This window comes from Lissotriton vulgaris, chromosome 2_1, assembly GCF_964263255.1.
Source record: "Lissotriton vulgaris chromosome 2_1, aLisVul1.2, whole genome shotgun sequence".
NCBI classification, from domain to species: Eukaryota; Metazoa; Chordata; class Amphibia; order Caudata; family Salamandridae; genus Lissotriton; species Lissotriton vulgaris.
In genome coordinates this window covers 793,129,645-793,152,156 of record NC_141687.1, presented here as the reverse complement: position 1 = coordinate 793,152,156, position 22,512 = coordinate 793,129,645, and the positions used below count along the sequence as shown (strand labels likewise).

Here is a 22,512-nt window from a genome sequence, read left to right as displayed (position 1 = left end):
AACACTCACACCCAGTCAACAGATCTGGGTTTAATCCATCACCGTTCTTTAGCCCACTCTGCCACCCCAGTTCAGACATGGCATATGCAAATCAGTCTGACCCTGTGCCTCATGGGAACAGTCCAGCCCGAACTGCTAAGCCATGCCTTCCCTGGACTGAAAACAAGCTTCCTAGGACCGGTTTCTGGCATTACAGGCGTCTTCAGCCAGGCTTGCTTGAATCCAGTGGCAAAGTCAGCAAGGGACTCATGTCTGAGCATACCTCAGATGTGAGTCCCATGCTCTCCACACCACTGGAGTCAAGCTATCCTGGCTGAAGATGGCTGATAGCCAGAAACCGGTCCTAGGATGCTTGATTCTGGTCCAGCAAAGACATGGCTTGGCAGTTTGGGCTGGACTGTTCCCATGAGGCACAGGGTCAAGGCTGATTTGCATATGGCCATGTCTGAACTGGGGTGGTGTGGAGAGCAAAAAAATGATGGATTTAGGCCCAGATCTCTGTACTGGGGTGAATGTATGTCATTGTTCTGCATTTAGTCCATCAACTGCTGTTTTTGCATCTATATGTATGACATTTTGCAAGAAAGGGTTTCCACGACCAGGGCGTATAGAAGGGGGGAAAGCGGGCATCCCTGTCTTGTGCCTCTGGCAATGGCTACCGGCCACAATAAAGTGCTGTTAACACGCAAGTGGGCCACCTGTTGGGCGTACAAGACCTCCACTAGTTTTAAGAAAACGTCCCCTGCACCCATCCTCCTTAAGACTGCTTATAGAAACCTCCACTCCACCGAGTCAAATGCTTTCTCGATATCTATAAATAAAGCAGCGGCTTTGACATTCGGGTTAATTTTTGCTATGGTACAGAAGAGAGTTCTCAGATGGCACGTTAGGGAGCACCCCAGCACGAACCCGGTCTGTTCCGGCCCTACCAATTTTGGCAGCAGGGGTGCCAGCCTGTTTGCTAGCCCCTTGGCAAACAACTTTTGTGTATGTATTAAGTAGGGATAAGGGTCTGTAGGAGGAGCAGTGGTCAGGAGGTTTGCCGGTTTCAACAGAGTGACCAGAGTGGCCTCTCGCATTGATGGTGGCATTATCCCCTGTTTTGCCATATCTTCAAAGAGATTTACTAGGTGTGGCACAATTTGTCTTGGTATGCATTGTAAAAGGCCACCATTAGGCCATCTGCCCCAGGGACCTTCTCATTAGGCATTTCCTTCAATGCTGCTAGGATCACCGTTGGTCAAAGAGGGGCTATAAGCCTCTCTGCCCGTATTTTCTAACCATTTCATCCCTATATGTGTGAGATATTCTTCATCTTCCTCCGAGACTATGGGCCCAGTAGAGGTGTATAAGCTAGTGTAGTAATTCGCAAAGGCCTCCACTATCTCCGGCGTGCTGCTTACCAATTCACCCCCCTCATTATGTATTTGTGAGACATAACAGTCAGTCCTAGTTTGTCTCATTACCGCTGCCAACGTGACGCTGGGTCAGTCACCTTCCACATACACCCTAGCCATGGCATATTTCCCTAAGTGTTTAACTTTGGCGTCTGCCAACTCATTGTATTAATCAATTTGCACCCTGATTTGTGAGAGTAACTGGGGATCCCCGCTGTCCTGGAGTATCCTCTCCAATTTTTTAAGCGTGGTCTCTACCTTCTGTAGTTGAGTATGGATAGATTTTAAAACTCTAGCGTGTCTAGAGATCGCCATTCCCCTTATGTAGAGTTTATCGGCCAGATTCATCAATGTCCCGATTTGCGAGTCCTTAATAGCGATTATTAAGGAATCGCTATTAAGGACTTGCAAAACGGGATTCATGTAGAAATCGCAAAATAAATTGCGATTCCTACAGCCTCCTTATTTGCGATTAGCGAATTGCTAATCGCAAATAAGGAATGACTCACCATTCATTCCTTTCGGCCTAAAGGCCCATAGGAATGAATGGGGAGTCATTCCTTATTTGCGATTAGCAATTTGCTAATCGCAAATAAGGATGCGATTTCAAGGGTGCCAGGGGTGTCCAAAGGACACCTTGTAGCACCCCTGAAATGTCAATGTAGACTGATTTTGCGCACACACATGTCCAAAGGACATGTGTGTGTGTGTAACATCCAACTTAGAAAAATGCACTAAAGTGCATTTTTCTAAGTTTTCGCTATTTACCACGAAGCCTGACTTTGCGGTAAATAGGGCCCAAAAACAGCGAATTCGCAATTTAAAAATGGTTAATGAATTGCATTTAAGGAATGTCAAATAGAGATTCCTTAAATGTAATTCCTCGCAATTTAGCGATTTCGCAATTAGCGATTTCTGCATTTGGGATGATGAATCCCAAATGCAAAAATTGCGCTCGCAAAGGGCCAGATTCTCAGAATCTGGCCCTTTGCGAGCCCAGTTATCTTTGATGAATCTAGCTGTATAAGTCTCCCAAATGGAACACATAGTGGGTATGATACCCAAATGTGTGGCGAAAATTTGTCAGTTGCGTTACCCAGTTCAGTCTGGAATCAGTATCCAGTAAAGAGTATTGAGATGCAAACCAGTAATCTATTCTAGTGTGTGTCGTGTACTGACCGGGGGGGGGTGACCCACTTGTGGGACACCCCCGCGCCGCACGGCCACCAGCTGCTGCGTGTGCCCCCAGTGCCTGCCTCTGCATCAGCGCCGTCCTCGCTGCTGCCCTGAGCGCTCCCCTTTGGTTTTCGGCCGTTTTGTCGAAAATTTGTGCTTGTTTCTTTCTGTGCCCGAGTTTGTGTTTCCACTGCTTTTTCCCCGTTTTTTTCCCTGTATTATTGCCTGCTTTGCTGTGACGCTTTTCTCTTCGTGTTCCATTGCGCCTGCCTCCTTCCTCCTTGCCCGCCTACCTCGCCACTCTCCCTCCCCGCTCCCGCTTCCCGCCACCGCCATTAGCCCCGCCCCTTTTTCTTCTGTACCCTCCCCGCTCCCGCCTCCCAGCTGCTCCGCCCACCCGCGCACTTGGCCTTAAATGGCGACCGTGCGACGCAGGTGAGTGTGACCCACTTGTGGGACACCCCCGCGCCGCACGGCCACCAGCTGCTGCGTGTGCCCCCAGTGCCTGCCTCTGCATCAGCGCCGTCCTCGCTGCTGCCCTGAGCGCTCCCCTTTGGTTTTCGGCCGTTTTGTCGAAAATTTGTGCTTGTTTCTTTCTGTGCCCGAGTTTGTGTTTCCACTGCTTTTTCCCCGTTTTTTTCCCTGTATTATTGCCTGCTTTGCTGTGACGCTTTTCTCTTCGTGTTCCATTGCGCCTGCCTCCTTCCTCCTTGCCCGCCTACCTCGCCACTCTCCCTCCCCGCTCCCGCTTCCCGCCACCGCCATTAGCCCCGCCCCTTTTTCTTCTGTACCCTCCCCGCTCCCGCCTCCCAGCTGCTCCGCCCACCCGCGCACTTCGCCTTAAATGGCGACCGTGCGAACGCGCAGCGGTGACGCGCAGCGGGCGCGCCGATGGTGCGCCGAAGGCGCGCCAAAGGTAAGCCCGTCTGCGCCCGTCCGCGACCGGATCGCGACCAGCGCCAGGACCCCTGGCCCACGAAGACCCCGACCGACCCGCCTGACGTACTCCGCCGCCACCCTCATCGCTCTCAACCCCGGCCGACTCCCAGAATGCCATCAAGCCACACCACGACACACCCACGGACCTTTCAGCTGCCACGCCTGCAAGTTCTCCTGCATCCGGACCTGCATCGCACCAGCACCCGCCAAGTCGAACTCCAGCAGCACCCACCTCAAGTGCATCCTGCTCAACACCCGCTCCGTCCACAGACACGCCATCGAACTCTGGAACCTCCTAGACGCCACAGCCCCTGACGTTGCCTTCCTCACGGAGACCTGGATGAACGCCTCTTCAGCTCCCGACATCGCCATCGCTATCCCGGAGGGCTACAAGATCGTCCGGAGGGACCGAAACGCCAACCAGATGGGAGGAGGCATCGCCATCATCCACAGGAACACCATCCGTCTCACGACCAGCACCGACAACACCCTGACCAGCGCCGAACACCTGCATTTCCAGATCCACACCAACCCGAACACCACCCTCAGAGGCACCCTGATCTACCGACCCCCTGGACCACGCACGCAATTCAGCGAGGACATCGCCGACTTCGTCAGCCCGCATGCCCTCCCCTCCGCTGACTACATCCTCCTGGGGGACCTGAACTTCCACCTGGAGAACAACAACGACCACAACACCAGCACCCTGCTCGACAACCTCGCCAACCTGGGACTCAAGCAACTGGTGTCCACCCCCACCCACCTCGCCGGACACACACTCGACGCCGTCTTCTCATCCAGCACAGACATCAACTTCAGCCACGCCACAGAGCTTCAATGGACGGACCACAGCTGCGTCCACTTCACCTTCAAGAGAACGACGACCCACCAACACCAGCAACACACCGCCCGCAGAAGTTGGAACAAGATCACAGCAGACCAGCTCGCCACCTCCCTGAGCCAACACCCTCCTGCCAGCTCAGCGAACCCCAGCCAGGCCGCCGATAACATCACGAAGTGGATCAGCAACTGCGCGGACGAACTCGCCCCGCTGAGGACCCCGCCCAGCAGACCCGGCAGCAAGAAGGCCCCATGGTTCACCGACGAACTCAAGAGCTCCAAGAAGAACTGCCGAGCCCTCGAGAAAGTCTGGAAAAGGGACCCGACAACGGACAACAGGACCTCCTACAAACTGGCCACCCGGAAACACCACCAGCTGATCCGCGCCGCCAAGAGAACAGCATTCAAGGACCGGCTGGACAACAACGCACACAACAGCAAGGAACTCTTCAACATCGTGAAAGAGCTTTCCAACCCCAGCGCAGGAAACAACGACATCACCCCATCGCAAGACCTCTGCAACTCCCTCGCCTCATACTTCCACAACAAGATCACGGACATACACAGCAGTTTCAACAACCAACCAACGCACACCACGACCGACCTGCCACCCCCCCCCACCACCACCCTCCACGCCTGGACCCCGATCAGCACAGAAGACACCACCCGCACGATGAACTCCATCCACTCCGGATCACCAACCGACCCCTGCCCTCACCACGTCTTCAACAAGGCCGACGCTGTCATCGCACCCCACCTGCGAGACATCATCAACACATCCTTCGACACCGCCATCTTCCCCGAAAGCTGGAAACACGCCGAACTCAGCGCTCTACTCAAGAAACCAACAGCGGACCCCACCGACCTCAAGAACTACCGCCCCATCTCGCTTCTCCCGTTTCCAGCCAAAGTCATCGAGAAGACCGTCAACAAGCAGATGGCCGCCTTCCTCGAGACGAACGGATCCCTCGACCCCTCACAGTCCGGCTTCCGAGCCAACCACAGCACCGAGACCGCCCTCATCGCCGCCACCGATGACATTCGAGCCCTGATGGACAAAGGAGAAACGGCGGCCCTCATCCTCCTAGACCTCTCCGCGGCATTCGACACGGTCTGCCACCGCACCCTAATACGGCGCCTCAGCAACGTCGGAATCCAGGACAAGGCGCTGGAATGGATCATCTCCTTCCTCGACGGAAGAACACAGCGAGTCCGCCTACCACCGTACAAGTCAGAGGCCTCCGAAGTCATCTGCGGCGTCCCCCAAGGATCATCACTGAGCCCCACCCTCTTCAACGTCTACATGAGCCCCCTCGCGGCCATCGTACGCAAACACCACCTCAACATCATCTCATACGCCGACGACACCCAGCTGATCCTCTCCCTGACCAACAACCCCGCCGCCGCCAGAGCCAACCTGCACGAAGGGATGAAAGAGGTAGCCGAGTGGATGACGACCAGCCGCCTGAAACTGAACTCGGACAAGACGGAGGTCCTCATCCTGGGCTCTTCACCCTCCGCCTGGGACGACTCCTGGTGGCCTCCCGCCCTGGGCACCGCACCCAAACCGACAGACCATGCACGAAACCTGGGCTTCATCCTGGACTCCTCCCTCTCCATGACCAGGCAAGTCAACAGCGTCTCCTCGGCGTGCTTCAACATTCTACGCATGCTACGGAAGATCTTCTGGTGGATCCCCTCAGAGACCAGGAAGACCGTCACCCAGGCCCTCGTCACCAGCCGGCTGGACTACGGCAACGCCCTCTACGCCGGGACCACCGCCAAGCTCCAGAAGAGACTCCAGCGGATCCAAAACGCCTCAGCCAGACTCATCCTCGACATCCCACGATCCAGCCACATCTCCGGACATCTGAGAGACCTTCACTGGCTTCCCATCAACAAGAGAATCACCTTCCGCCTCCTCACCCACGCACACAAAGCCCTACACGACCAAGGCCCGAGCTACCTCAACAGCCGAGTCAACTTCTACGCTCCCAAACGCCACCTCCGATCTGCCAACCACGCCCTCGCCGCCGTCCCCCGCATCCGAAGAGCGACTACAGGAGGAAGGTCCTTCTCCTACCTGGCCGCCAAGACCTGGAACTCCCTCCCGTCCGACCTGCGCCTGACCCAAGACCACCTCTCCTTCAGGAAGAAGCTGAAGACCTGGCTGTTCGAGCAGGAGCGGCACCCCCCCTCCCCAGCGCCTTGAGACCCTACGGGTATGTAGCGCGCTTTATAAGTGTCACTGATTGATTGATTGATTGACTGAGAAATAGTTTGTATATTCTCTACCCAGGGGAGAGCGGTGACGCCAGGCGTCAGAGAGACCCTCCGCCTCCGCCTCTACAATACTGGCTATGGTGCTGGCAGCGTGAGACAGTCATCTAGGGGTGCTTTTTGATCTATCTAAGTCTGGGTTCTGTTTACAATTAAAGTCACCCCCCCAAAGTATTGGCATATGGGAGTGCCTCATAATTTTGCCTTGTAGTGCGTGGTAAAATTGTGGGTCGTCATGATTTGGCCCATAGACACTCACCAGCAGCACATTAAAACTATGTTTACGGCATCCAGCAATCACGTACCTGCCCCCTGTGTCCACCTCTACTTCTTGTATCTATAAGACTGAGTTTTTGCGCACCAAAATAAGTAATCCTCTAGCATGAGGTGAGAACCCGGCCGAAATGCACACACCTTTCATTCTTCTAGGGGTCAACAGCCCGAATCTTGGGGTAAGGTTGGTTGCTTGAAGTATAGCCACATCCATGTTGTGTCTATGCAAATAAGCCACCACTTTTTGTATTTTTCTTTGGTCGTTGAGACCCCTTACATTCCAGGACATAAATTTAATGCGGGTGTTAGCGTTTGTGGCCTGCATCATGTGTATTTTCAACATGTGTATACCGACGCCTGTTGTGGAGCGTATGTCACCATGTAACATGTGCACAGATCATGTTGATGCAACAATTGCTGCCTGCTAGCTGCTAAACTAAAATAACTCCCCCCTCCCACACCATGTCCAAACAGTATGACATGGCACACATATAACAACATAACTGCCCCCCGGCCTCTGTGAACAGCCCCCACCCTCCCGAAAGAAATTACCCCAAAAATACTGCCAGAGGTGTAATACCCTCGGCGGTTGTTACCAGACCGGAGGTGTCTTCTGATGTCCTCTGACTGCCCATGCGATGAGTTGCTGTCCAGGCCTTTAAATATTGGAACTATATATGAGTGCAGTGTCCATACATTTTATTAGTCCTTGAGGTAAGTCTGCAGTATTGCGGCCATAGAGCAAGAGGATCTCAGTTCCAATAATTGTCCATAGTGTCTGTAAAACAAATGTGTGACCTGTCTTCCACCTATGACGCCGAGGTGCCTAGTTCCAATGGATTCTCCGGTTCCGTGGGCACCAGCTCATCGCCGCTCTCAGTTGCCGATAACCACGCTGCTTTCTGTAGCTTCTCTGTATTGTACTTTTGAGGTCCTGCTGCAGCGGTTTAGGGTCTCCATATATTTTGGACTTGCCGACAAAGTTCACCCTGAGCCTGGCAGGGTAGAGCGTAGCATACTCCACTTGCAGTTCTTTTAATTTGCTTTCATGGGCCCAAATTGCTTGTGTGCCTCCTGCACCAGTGGGGTGAAGTTCAGAAAAAGGGCCAACTCTGATCCCTCATACTTAAGCACTTTTAGTTCTCTGGCGTGACTCAATGCAGCATCCATGTCCCTGTAGTTTAGTACTCGCGCAATCAGGGGGCGAGGTGATGCCCCTGGCGGTGGTCTGGGGCCCAGTGATCAATGCACACGTTCACCGACAAATACCTCAGAGAATTTTTCGCGGCTCAGCAGGGACACCAGTAGTTGTTTGATGAATAGCTCCATGTTCCGAGTGACTGTGGTCTCGGGTAGGCCCAGAATATGCATGTTGTTGAGCCGAAATCGCTCTTCCAGGTCCTCTGCCTTGTCGCACATCGTCAGCAATAATTTTGCCATTTGTTTCTGTGCTGCCCCATCTCAACCTGTGCTTCCTCTGCCTCCGATATTCTGTGGTCCGCCATGTCTAGCCTTCCGGCGTGTTTGTACACGCGCTCGGACATGGCTGTCTAACTGGTAAACCAGGGAGTCAATCTTATCATCTATAGATGCCAGGCTCTGTTGCATTGCTGCAATGATATGGCGAATGTCGTCCCCAGAAGCAGCTGACTCACCACTGTGCTCGGAGGGCAATAGGGTTGGGTCTTCTTCTCTATTTCTGACCGATTTACGTTGGTCAAAGTGGATCTTAGATTGTGTCTTGTCGCCCTTCCCCATTGCCTCCACGCTGCCGGGCACTGGACCCTCTTCTGCAATCCCATGTGCAATCTGTTCACCGCTGGCTGTGCACAGCGCCGACACTCCGCGACCAGACAAGCACACTGTCCGCACCCAGCCAGAGGGTTATGCTGCAATACATGTGGGGGCCAACTATCGCTCCAATTGAAAGTCAACAAAGGATCACATCAGGAGCCACATGCAGTCTCCGTTAGGGGCGCCGCAGGGGCTCAGCCCCTCACTTGTCTGGATCCGCGATTCCCCCGCCGAGACAGTCCGATCCACACACCAGCCCTGCAGGACTGGGCCAGGATGTCTGGAACAGCTGCAAGACAAAGCAGCCCTTGTCCCTACACGCCCAGCAGGGCCACCGGAGATCGGGGTAGGGGGGTCACTCCTACCTCAGGCCAGAGGGAGACCAGGTCCACCACCACTCTCCGTTTGGCTGCAGTGTCCTCCGATGCGCAGGCCGATCGCCCGTAGCGCACCACAGTAGGCCCACCAGCGTGCCGCAGCGGTGTGTCACAGAAGCTCCACAAGCTGCTCCAACAGCAGCTGTCACATTGCCACCTCACTCCACGGCGTCACCCACCAGGGCCAGGAAGGCAGAGCCCACTTCGGAAACCTCAGGCAGCGCGTCCGGATCTGGGAGATGCGACGCCGCTGCCATGTCTTGCTGCGTATTCTGCACTCGAGGCCCACAGGTAGACCACTATTTTGCCACACAATGGCAATAGGCGTAGGGGCCATGACGGACCACCAAACTTGCAGTTTGTGCTCTCCACACTCACGCTCATGTGACACTGCTTAACATCTCCTTATTAGCCTGGATGCTGCTAATTCTTGCAGCATGGTACGGGCGGCCGCCGGAGCTCGCTCAAGCTGCGGCCATATTGGTGTTAGGCAAGCTCTTCCCCCAAGTAAAAAGATAGTTAAAATTCTCTGAAAGAGTCTCTGGGTCTGAATGCATGTGGAGAGTCTCTGAAATAAACTAGAAACATGCACTAATATAAAAAGCAAGAACATGTAGAATTACAAAGTTGCAAGTTCGATCACCTCCATCCAATGAGCAGACATCTTTGGATGGTGAGCAGTCTTTGTTCTTCCTTTCCCATGGAAACCATACGAAATAGACAGTCTACTATCAGTATGCAACAGATATCACTAAACATTTGTGCATATGGAAATGTTAACCTGAGTTCCCAGGTAAGCTTGCTGCAGAATCTATTCTGCCATTTATTCAATGTTTCACTGTAACAATGAGCTTCACTAACGACAGAAATGTTTACTTGTACATTTCTGAGAAGGTACTGCTTTTCGTATTTCTTGAATGTGAGAGTCATTGTTAAATTATACAATTTTCTATTCAGCATTATATGAACACAAGATGCATGGGAAGTTCAAGCCTAGTGCAAACGAGAACATGTTTCTTAAGATAGATGTTTCATTATAAACTAAAAAGTTCTGTAGTTATGAGAAGTGCAAGTCACAGTAAGGTCAAGCTATCAAGTACATTTTTGCATGGTTTAGCAATGTCCAAAACCTATGTTTATTAAAGGAAAGCAAACTGCGTCCTACCAATTAATATGGCTGCTTGGTACACTTTTGCTTTTTCCTGTGTGCATTTTCTACAATATGGTTTCAAGTTAATGTCTAAAGCAAACTATCAGGTTTATTGATAAATGCTTAATTTTGACTTTTGCACATCAATTCTGCTAAAAGGTTGCAGATCTGTGTCGTCCTGTCCGGAGGCTGGACAGAGTCCCAACAGAAGTTAAGGCTGCCACCTATCTGCATAAAGGAGCTATTGCAAGAGCTTATGCAGTTCATAACCTAGTTTGGCACCTGGGGAGATTCACAAGGTGGTGAATCTTCAGTTAATTACATTGTCTACCAGAAAAAGTGTTACTGAAAGTAACATATTCTTCATATATATAATAGCACGTCTGAGGTGTGAGTGAGAGTGCAATACACCAAGCATTCTGTGCTTAAAATAGTCTTAACAAAAGTCTGTTAGATGCACTACCAATGGGAAGACAATACATACCTTGATTTACATTTGATTTAAATTGAATATGTACTTTATAACAATGACTGCAAAAAAAACATGTTTTGTAAACATTGGGAAAGCACAGTTTTTGTCTTGTTTGGGAGTTAGGCAGCTGAATAAATACTTGTAAGCATTGATTTCAATAGATTTGGGAAACACTGAGAAATCACCAGTGAAATCCACAATAAAATAACACTGAAAACAGGATAGCTTAAATATATGCAGTAAGTTACATATTGTGTATATATAGTTAATCGAGTCAAAACTTTTAGTAGTAAGGGCATGCGCCATAAAAAAAATACTGAAAGCTGTAGGCTCAGCTTGCATTACTTCCAGTGGTTCCAATATAAAAATATGTTTGCAAAATATAAAGTATTTGTGGATTTTTATGATGTTAACTGAGTGTTCCTTGATTATGTGCAAATAAATGCAGAAGAACAGAGGCAAGGTTATTGATTGTTTACAAAATATAATATACCCAAAAAATATTTGCAATTTGAAAGAAAGATCAAAGACAGGCAATTTTGCTGAACTATTATGCAAATGCTAGAGACAAATTTACATACTATTTCTCTTACGCTTCATTTCTTTAAAACAAAAGTGTATACTGCACGCCAATATTGTAAAAAAATAATAACAGAGAAAATGTGTTTAGACAACATATAAAAAATAATAATTAGGGGCTTCATTCTTAAAGAAAATCCTCACGTTGGTGCAGGTATACTACTTTCAGGAATTCAAATGAGTTCACGTAAGAGAACCTGCAAACCATACTCTTAGTGAACATTTATGAATTCCATTTCGCATGAGCAAATGTACAAGAATGTATTTGCTTATGTGAAAATCTGCTGAGAAAGCACAAGTTCACTTGTTAAAACGTTTATTTTTCTTTTTCATCTAGGAGAAAAATATTTTACAATTTGGGAAGACTCAATTTCCTACTGATGTACCGTTTTATTGGAGAGGGATATTCTGTCACATTCTTGGAAAAGTTTGTGTACTCCTATCAGGAGTAAATAGCTGACTTTTTTCTGTGTGGGAATGAGTTGGAACGAAATTGGTGACTACCTTTACGCATGTAGGTTTGTGGGTGTACACAAACTGGCAGGGGCTTCCAACACACGTGAATCCATTTGAGTGCAAAATTTACTTTTCTATGTGTAGGCAAAACATTCAGGCATCAATAGCTTTGGGAATCGGGCCTGTTATAAATGGGGTTGTTGGTTGACTGAGGTGGTCGAGCAACAGCCACAGTACCTTGCAAAAAGTTACTAAATCAACCTGTGCATAACTGGGTAGTGGGCTACACAACAAATGATGGACGGAATGCTGAATAAATCATCCATTCACCCCCAGTAAAGAGATCTGGGTTAAATCCATCGTTCTTTTGCTCACCATGCCACCCCAGTTGAGACCCAGCCATATGCAAATCAGTCTTGACCCTGTGCCTCATGGGAACAGTCCAGACCGAACTGCCAAGCCAGGTCCTCCCTGGACTGGAAACAAGCATCCTGGGACCCGTTTCTGGGTATTACCTTCATCAGACAGGCTAGCTTGAATCCAGTGGCACAGTGAGCAGGGGACCCTGGGTAGCGTGGCAAAAAAACAGTTGGGCTTAGCTGTGAGGCAATATGAAAAGTATTTATGCAGCACACAAACAGTAATAAAGTGAAAACTCAGCACAAGAAAAATCCCAAGCCAAATAAAAAAAATTTGAGTACATTTTAATAACTTAATTGACACAAAAATGACAAAAGTCCACGGAATAGAACTGGAGTTATGAATTTTTTACGTTTTTAGTAAAACTTTACGCCAAAAAGATGAAATCGGCAACCATTGACATCTAGTTGCACGAGACCGGATCAAAGTCGGAAAATATGTCCGACTGCGCTGCAATGCGGTTTGGATACAAGACATGGATTGGAGCCGGTTAGCGCTTACATTTTGACTTGCGAAAAGTTAAGTGGGTCAAGGCAGTGTCCAAAGAGGGAGCGTCATTGCCCTATAGCCTTAAGTTAAACCTGCGATAAAGATTTCTACATTTGGACTTAGTCTCTGAAATGGAAATCGAAAATCTCCAACGGACGAGGCAGAGGGCTGTTGCTAAAGACAGTTCCACAAGGTCGGCTACCTCTTTGGTGAAGGATCGCTTAAACGGATTTGCTGCTACGGGGAAGAACAGAGCAGGAGAAGTCGCGAAGTCAATCTTACTAGTGGTGCCTCTCGGCGGATAGGCGAGCAAGCTGGTCCCTCTACTTCCGATTCTCAGAGCAGGTTTTAAGCAAAAAGGTGTTAAGTCCCCACTTTTGGATTTTGGCTATGTCAGCACCTTTAGCGCTACATCAAAGGGTCCAGGAGTAGAGGGGCACCACTTGGAGGTTCAAGACTCACTCAGGCTGGGTCCAGGTATAGGTTCAAGATGGAGGAAGCCTTTCGTTCCCCTGTGGCTCTGAATAGAAGGCCAGCAAACTAGCCTTTGTGAGTCACTCTAGAGATCCTGTGTCCTGGGACAGTTAAAGATCTAGTCTTTGTCCCTAGACTGAAGGTAACAGAGCAACAGGGCAAACAGGGCAGCAGTCCAGCAGGTCAGTAGTCTTATAGAACAGCAGTCCAGCAGAGCGACAGTCCTTCTAGCAGCACAGCAGTCCTCCTTTCTGGCAGAGTATCCACAAGTCCGGAAGTGTACTGAAGAGTTGGTGTCTGAGGTCCTACTTTTATACCCTTGAGCCCTGTTCTATAAGGTGGGAGAAGCTTCTAGACAGTCTCTTTGAACTGCATGGACTTTGTTGCTTTCCCTGCCCTTGCTCCAAGCTGGTTTCAGTAACTATGTGGGGATGTTAAGCCCTTTGTTTGAAGGCACAGCACAGGCTATTCAGTTGTGAGTGCGGCTGTGCTCAGCTATACACCGACCATCCTGCCAGCACATGGCCGATCAAGCAAATTTCCAAGACACCAAACATGACCAGTTCCTGTTAAGAAAGTACAGCTTATTAAATGTCATAAGGAATTCCCAATGTTATCCTATGGGAGCGGTAGGCTTTGCAGTTGTGAAAAACGAATTTGAGAATTTTTTACTAAAGGAACCTGCAAAACTTAAAAGTACATGCTTAACATTTTAGTTAACTGCACCCTGATCTATAGGCTATTTCTGGCACACCTTAAGGATGACTTTTATTTATTAAAAGGGGAATTTAAGGCTTGGCAAGGGTGTTTCAATGCAGAGTCGACATAGCAGCTTAAAACTGCATTCAGGCTGTGGCAGACCTACGTCATATTTTAAGGAGCTACTTAAATGGGTGGCACAATAAGTGCTGCAGGCCCAGTAGAAGAATTTAATTAACAGGTCCTGCTTATATGGTACACCATTCTACAAGGGACTTAGAAGTAAAGTAAATATGCCAGTTGGGCACAAGCCAATTTAAAGATGCTTTGGTGAGGGAGCACAAGCCCTTTCGCGCTAGTGGGTTAGCAGTGGTAAAGTGCGCTGGGTCCCAAGGCCAACAAAAACGAATTTAGCAAAAATGGAGGGTAAAAGGTAAAATGTTTATCGTGACCCTGCAGAGGGCCAGGTCCAACAGAGCCCATAACATTTTGACTCTACAAAAACTTGCAGATTTCATCTAAGTTGTAAAATATAAACAAGTCCTTGATTTAGCACCTGGTATTTGCTCATTGATGTGGCAATGGAGTCAAAGTGAAATCAAATGATTTGCTCGAGAATTACTGAGTGTGGCCAAGTAGCAAATTTCACACTCTTGGTTGGTCTCATTAAACCCAGATGTAACTTGGAAAAATGTAGCATGAATATTTTCAGGGTTTATTTTGAAAGTAAAGTTTTGTGAGAGCAAGTAAATGCATAAAGTTAAGTTTTCCACCACAATTCACACAATGCTTCCTTCAAACCTAAAGTAAGAAAGCACGCATTGTTATAGTTATAACAGGGGTATATCTTGAACTCTTGTGTAATATTAACTCTAGTTGAACCAAAGTGCTGGCATATTTAGAGCCATACTGTGATCAAAAAGCTACTCTAAACACAGCCCTTTTATAAACTAGGTCTAGGACTATTCGAAGATTTGACCGTAATAGATCCTTGGCATGTTCACAGACCAGCACAATAAGAAATGTGACTTAATCGGAGACTTGCTAGAATCCAAGCTCTGACGTAATAAAAGATGGTATCATCCGAGTCTTGCTATAATCTGAAAGCTGCTACAACCTGTCAATTTAGTGCATGCATCAAATGACCCACACAGATTCTGTAGCATCCTATCGCTTTGACAAGTAGATATTTTAGAAAATTCCACACCCTTGATTGAGCTCTTGACTCACCAGTGTTCATTTGAAATACTTTTTATGATTGTTCTCGTTTAAGGTGACTGCTGTTGTGGGTAGCGTCTTGATTGTGAGCTTTTTCAAGGACAGGCTTTTCATAAGGGCTGGTTGCAGGTAAAAGATTTCTTCTTTTAAAACTCATGTTTTTACTATGATTGTATTTGATGTGATTGCATGATGATACATAGTTTTACACCTCACTTTTTTATTTTAAACCATTGAGAGTATATTTCAGTAAGTCCTCACAATAAACACATATTGTTTGAATTTGGTATTTCCACCGCCTTCCATTGCAGGTTATGGTGGGTACTCTGTAAAATTCTGTTTTTTTACATTATAGGCAAACACAGAGAAACCGCCCCTAAACAGAAATGAGCAAGCGGGAAGAAATGCTCTCCTATCGGATATCCATAAAGGAAGAAAGCTCAAGAAGGCCGTTACAGTCGACAAAAGTGCACCCATCATAGAAAGTGAGTATGGCATATTCTTACTTTCCTCTTTTTGCAGGAATATTTTATTTGTTAAATTTTAGAGGTATCTCCTATGCTTCTTAGAAGGAAAGGTCGCAGCTCCATTTGAAAAGCTCAAAAGCTCTCACATGCAGAAATGTCAAAGGAGTTCTTATGTTACTAATGTATCATTCCCTTGACTGATGAATGGGAGCAGATGTTAATATGTAACATTTGAAAGTGTTTGCTCAATTTCAGCGACGCTTACTTTGCTCAGGCCTGTTAGAAATATTTCAGATAGAAAGCTTTGTGCCCATGTGGAATTCGGTAATCATGGGTTTAATACGTGGAACTTTGAAATTATTTGCAGCTGGGAACAAGGAAACCGTGTTGCTCTTTTATGATTGTGTATTCAGGCAGCATACAGCAGAGGAGATTATGCAGATTTACGTTAATGTCGATATTTTATGAAAGGTCTTTAGTGCTGTGTGGCCTTCCATGTAGCATGAAGGGATCAATGCTGCACATAAGGGGGAAGGGGAGACTGTGACGTTTATTTTATTTATTTATTTATTTATTACATTTATAAAGCGCAACTATCACCTAGAGAAGGCATCCTGGCGCTGACAAGACTCATAATGATGGAGGCAGCCAATGGCGAGCTAGGGTTTCGGGAAGAGCAGTGTTTTCAGTCAGGAGGAGATCGGAGATCTGTCTTAGCTCAGCCGGGAGGGCATTCCACAATTTCGCCGCGGCTACGCCAAACGATCTCCTTCCTGCTTTGGTTTTCTTAAACCTAGGTATTGTCACCAACCTAGCAGAAGAGGATTGTAGGCTGCGGGCTGGAGCATGCCACCTGAATTTCCTTTGTAGGCCAACTGGACCCAAATCATGCAGGGCCTTAAAGGCCAGACAGGGAGACTTAAATTGTACCCTCTGTGTCACCGGGAGCCAGTGTAGCTGGGCCAAGGCCTTGGAGGAAGAAGCTCTCGCCGGCCATCCACGAAGCGTAGGAAAAAGCTCAACCTCAAACTCCTTCCAGATTTTCAGTGGAAGCGGATCAAGTGGAGACCCAGATGTAATACCAGAGGCCACTCCCCTAAACTCATCTGCAGTCAACTGCGAGAATTCCAAAAGGGACTGATCTCCTCCCTGCTCATGAGCGGCTCCAAGATTATAGTGATGGGATGATGTAGTGACTGAGCCCTGCTTCAGTAGTCTATCACACTCGACCAATACCGGGGAGTCTGGGATGTTAACTCTGGGTTGTTGCTGACCCCCCCCCCTCAAGTCTTCAATGATCTTATTCATTTTAACCTGGAAGAACCCAGCTAGATTCTCACACAATTCCTGGGAGGGGGGGGGGGATCTCTTTCTTAACATAGTCCGGACTAATAGGGCTGTTTAGAATGTTAAAAATACTGCAGGAGCTATTCCGGGCATCGATAATCATTTTGGAGAAATGCGATGCTTTAACTCTGTGGATCTCTTTCTTATATTCTGTCCGCTTTATTTTCCAAACCAGCCTGTCCCTCTCCAGATACGCCTGTCTCCACTTCCTCTCCGCTTGCCTACAATCCAGCCTCAGGTTTTTTAGGCTGTCTGTAAACCAGGGAGATGAAGGTCTCCCCCTGCTCCTGTGACATTTTAAAGAAGCAGTGGAGTCCAAAACCGAGACAATCTTTGAGCAGAGAGCGGCGTAGTTCGTCTCTATCTGCGCAACCGGGGAGAAGCACTCTTCAACCCTGAACACAGGAGACTCGCCCTTTTTCCGAACAAGGGACTTCCAATCCCTGCTAGCATATTCTCTCACAAGGCTAGATGTCCTAGTAGTCGATGTCCCTGACTTGAAATGTAATCAAAGAATGGTCGGTCCAGGCCATGGGTAAAACATCCCCCACCATAAGAAGATTGGTCTCGGAGAAAATCAAGTCCAAACGATGGCCCCCTATATGAGTGGCCTGGGAGACTCGCTGGTAGAGGCCAAGGCCCTCACATGAAAAGAGTCACGTTAAAGAGGCCTGTGTTCATGGTGCCATTCAACCAAAGATTAAAATCTCTAAGGATCACCAATTGGCTATAAGTAGCAGCCATGTTGGTAAACAGTTCCAGCAGTGACAACTGCTGGGCTATGGTGAAGACCCCGGGAGGTCTATAACAGATAATGCCCATTAAGAGATGCCTTTGTGCGTTCTTGATCGTGAATCCAAATAGTTCACAGCCATCACATGCATCAAGCTCAAGGGCGTGCAAGTCCAGTGTGTCTCTAAAAATTACACCCACCCCACCCCCCCTTCCACTAGCCCTAGGCCTATGCCGGATTTTAAATCCTGACTGGCAGGCATCCCCAGCGTCAACTTCACACTCTGGCACAATCCATGTTTCCGTCATACACAGAAAGTCCCGTTCATGGGCCTCAAGCACCAATTGTATTTCAACCCTATGTTTAGGTAGAGATCTCACATTTAAAAGCCCACCAACAGATCTGATACTGGGAAGGCTGTGTTAGACAACAGCAAGGCCCCCCTGTCAATACCCTGCTCACCGATGCTGGTCAGTTCTTCGCTGGTGTAACATCTGCGATCATTCCAAGCAGCTGGCCACCGCCCCATCCCCAAAGGGGCAGCATGACTGGCGCTGAGCGTGTCCCTGGCACGGACGGACGCAGACGGGCTTGCCTTTGGCGCGCCGCCAGTGCGTCCGGTACGCGCTCGCGCCAGCGTCTGCTTTTGTGTCCCCGGGTCCTGTGAGACTAGACCGCCACTCTGCTACACCCAAGATGGCGGGTCCGCTGGCACGGACGGGCCCCCCAAGTCGGTAAGCAGGAGAAGAGGCGCGTTAGCCCTGTCTCGCTCTGCTCAAGGTAAGTGCAGAGACTATTTAAAAGGAATCTACGAGTGTATTAAAAGACGTCAGGTAATTTGATCAAGATGCCCCCCAATGAGTAAAAATGCCTCATAAGCATATAAAAGTAGGGGCATCGCAGCCTTGGAATGCACATCGGAATTCTTAGTCATGTAGAAATTATAGTGTGCCTAATAAATACTTTGTATTAGATACAATTTACATGAATTTTTATTCACTTCCAAGGTGGAACCAGCGTTGACCTTTTAGCAAAACGCCCAATTTATACCATGTGTATGTAGACCTGCATCTCCTTTTTTGTGGTGTTTTCTCAAACATCAGTACATGTGTAAGAGCTCACAGCGATGTTTTGCAGAAAAATGGAGACTAACAGTCTTGCCTTGTGACATGTCCTCTTAATGTCGCATACAAAAGCGGCCTTCTATTCCATCTTACGTTTTCAGTTCGCTAGACCTCAAGTAATCTCACACGTAGGACTTCACAGAAGCTATCCAAATGGTTGAGGCACCTAGTCTGTAACCGGGAATCTTGATGGTATTCATTGGTTTCATGACATTCCGTTAGACAGGTCTTAAAGCTTCCGTGGGACGGTGGGCATTTCCTTCGTGGACCAGCATTTCCAGGTGAATATCATCATGTCAGGTGCTTGTCATGTCAATTGGCATTTGCATAGTTGCATAATATTCTGCTGTGCCATATCTTCTGGAAACCGCATTTGGATAAGCAAATTTGCTAATAGCATAATATCCTACTTATAATTTATTATATGCCGCACTGTTTCACGAGTCATATTATCCCTTAAACCGTCATATTACTCATTTTGCTGGTGGTGTTTCAATCTGATCTCCATTACAGGGCACCTTTCTTGACAAGTTGTGATTATATGGCTCAGGTGTTACCCAAACTCCATCTGGACATGTCAGAATATCTGTCCTTTAGAATGTAGCTTTCATTGTTAAAAGAACTCACCACTCCTGAGAGTCAATCCATTCTGACATGGCTTGTACATTGCGGGTCTTCTTACGATGTTCTGACTATTTCACTATTGTACAACACAAAAGGGCGAGCCTGTTCTATGATGTCTCCTATAAACTTTCCAGCAATGGGGGACCTGGGACTGGGATTTCTTTTTCTCCCTGAAAGTAGGCATTGTTTCAGCTCATTACACTCTGAATAGGATAGGCAGTGGAGCATGGAGGGGAATCGGGATCAGCCTCATGCTGAGCTAGTGTTTCACCCTAATCCTAAAGGATTGTCATTCAAAAACACTTCAGTGTGCAGAGGCGCGTCAATATATAGTTGGTTGTAGTGATGCTTGATTTAAGTGTTTTAGAGCTAGCTTGAAGAGACCTCTTAAAAGTGGAATATCGAAGCCAAATTCTCTTGCACAGCTATTGGCCATAACCACGAATGAATACAGAGATGATACATCATCGAGCGCTGGAGCTGACATATTTTCAGGTAGCTCGAGAAGATGTTCCCCTACCCCTTACAGAAAGAATCACCGAATTGTGAGACCCGTCTCATTTAGGGCATTGCAGACTTTGCAAATTGTGTCATCATGTTCTCGCTTTATTTTTTCAGGTAAAAGAATGACAACACTGTAGTTTAGAACATTTGGGATTCTTCAGATCATCTCATCTGTTTCCTCTTGACATACGTCTGCACCAGAGCCTACCCTAGAGGCTGACAAATCTGCTAATCTTGCAAGGTGCTTCTTCCAGTTCCAACTTTCTAAAAACTGTTCAGCATTCAGCTGGTGCATTATATCCCTGGTGTGGGGAGCACAGTCTCGCTCTCCCTGTGTTTGTATTGTTTGCAGCTTCCGTTACTTGTCAGTCAACACATATATGGAGATGACTTACAGACGTCATCCGTGGGATGCAACTTAATCATCTTAAATGTAATACTCAAAAAACTGAGGTCATGTTAGTAGGAAAGTCCAATCCGTTTGATCCTAGCTTACTGTGGCCAAAAGACACTCCCCCTCTACCTAACACGGTAGAGGTGGTTAAGAATCTAGGAGTAAAATTCGACGCTGCAATTTCCTTTCGGCTACAATTTTTAGCTGTGCCTGGAAAGTGCTTTCAGTTGATAAAAACCCTAAAAAGGTCTTCGACCTTATCCTGTGAACTCCAAGATAGACAGTGGCCCTTGCACTCATCACTTCTAGTTTGGACTACTGCAACAGCCAGTATGCAGGTACCAATAAGACAATACTGAAAAAAACTTCAGATAGTGCAACATGCTGCGGCAAGTCTGGTGCTAAAACTACCTCAATTCTATTATGCCTCAGTAACCCTCAAGTATCTACAATGGTTGCCCATTCACAAAAGATTGCTATTTAAGATCTTGGTAATCGCTTTTAGAGCTATCCAAGGGTCAGGACCTAAATATTCTACGGTCAGGTTCACGCCCTATGTCCCTGCCCACTTGCTTAGATAGTGAAACTTGCTCCCCTGCCATCTGGGATCCATTCATTCAGAACCTTGTTTTAGGAAATTATTGAAAACCTGGATTTTCGCAGCCCTGCGCATCACGCTTATCTGATCCCTCGCAATAAATCTCACCAATTTTAAACGTTATCTAAATCTTTTCCCAGCGCGAGTATGCTCCTTTGGAGCGATAGCCACGCTATACAAATAATTTATAATACATACAATACAATTTGTTTTCCTGATTGTCTTTTGGCACAAAAATAATTTATAGATACCAATGAAGTGGGTCTTTCCACCCACTCACTTTTTCAGAAGACAATTGAATTCTGCCCTACCTGTGGGTAGATGCTGTAAGGGATGCCGCAAAAATGTTCAGCCACCTTTGAGTCTTCAATACTTACCTTTCTGTATTGCAGTTTACCTACGCTTTGGAAAACGTTTGGGAAAAGTTTCCCTTAAGCAAGGTCTTCTGATAATAGTACCTCAAGTAACCCCATCTTGGGCCCAGACCCGAAACTCTGCAAAGAGCCAGTGTCACCCTAATTTTCACTGATGTCACATTAATCACACTATTGTGGAATTCGTAAGCTCTTTGCAAAGAAAGGCATTTGGAACCATAAACCTATATTAGTGCAGTTGCTGGCTGTAGTTGAATCTCTGTATGCATGTGAGTGGATTCTTCATCAGCCAAGGTATTGACCGTGTCCTGTATTTACCAAGAAAGGGACTTCTACCAAATTGACATGAATCTCTTGCACCAGTTCAATAAGCTAATAATCCTTATTGAAATCGCTACTTATTTTAGAGAAGAAATGTCTTATTAGGAGTTTCCTTTGTTCAGGAAATGAAAACTGATTTATGAACTGCTTTATTTTTCTATGTCTCTTGTTCTCTGAATGGCTCTAGATGGATCCCTGCTTCAACATATCTGATATGTCTCTCACATCCCACAGTAAGGAGTGCAATGTGTCAACTGTCTCTTTAATGATGCATACTTTGTGGAATTATCCAACTCTTCCACAGCTATGCCACTTGTTAGTCTCCATGCAGGAGGCTGTGACCACAGTGACAGCACTGTCTTGGAGCAGAGCCATCCAATGCCCAACTGTCTTGATCCTGCAGATAGCTCGACTCACAGACTCATGATGGTGAAACATCTCTGGAATTCCCCTGTGCTTGGCCGTGGCTAAAATGACTACAACATTGCAAGCCTTCTGTAAGAGCTTCTTTTTGATTGCTGGAGACTCGCACCCTACAATGATTTGTGACCGTTTGATAGCTAAATTTGTAAATTTTGCCTTCAAGTGTGGAAAAGAGGGTAGGTGTTTCACTATGATTTCGCCATATTAAATTAAAGAAATATTCTAAGCAATGAATGTTCTTGTGTAGCATGAAATAGGACACAAGACAGTTTTTTTAGTTTTGTACAAGTTTCAGGATCCCTCTCAGCAGATTCTATTATTATGTCACCCGTGTCAGGTCCCTCGCAATGCTTTGAGAATCCCTTCAGGTGCTCCTCGCTGTCAGCGCTTAATATGGCAGTATATATTGCCACCTCTTTATTCCAGCAGAGCCGCAGGTTGTTGGATTCATTTAGACTGAACGTGGTGACTCACCAAGAGTGAATAAATCCATGACCACTGTGGCTGTTCCAGCACTGCTTGAGGACTGGAATGTCTCCGTCTCCTGCTATGGAATGTAAGCATGCACAT

The 22,512-nt window shown here is 47.4% G+C and overlaps 1 protein-coding gene across 3 annotated transcripts in view; it reads left to right on the top strand.

Moving 5' to 3' along the window:
• WIPF1 (WAS/WASL interacting protein family member 1) overlaps positions 1-22,512 on the top strand; it is a 504,830-nt gene that overhangs the window by 329,559 nt on the left and 152,759 nt on the right. For all 3 annotated transcript variants that reach the window (XM_086956166.1, XM_086956167.1, XM_086956168.1), the window contains one exon: positions 15,389-15,518. In XM_086956166.1, the coding sequence (XP_086812292.1) occupies positions 15,389-15,518 (130 nt within the window). The remainder of the gene's footprint in view (positions 1-15,388; positions 15,519-22,512) is intronic.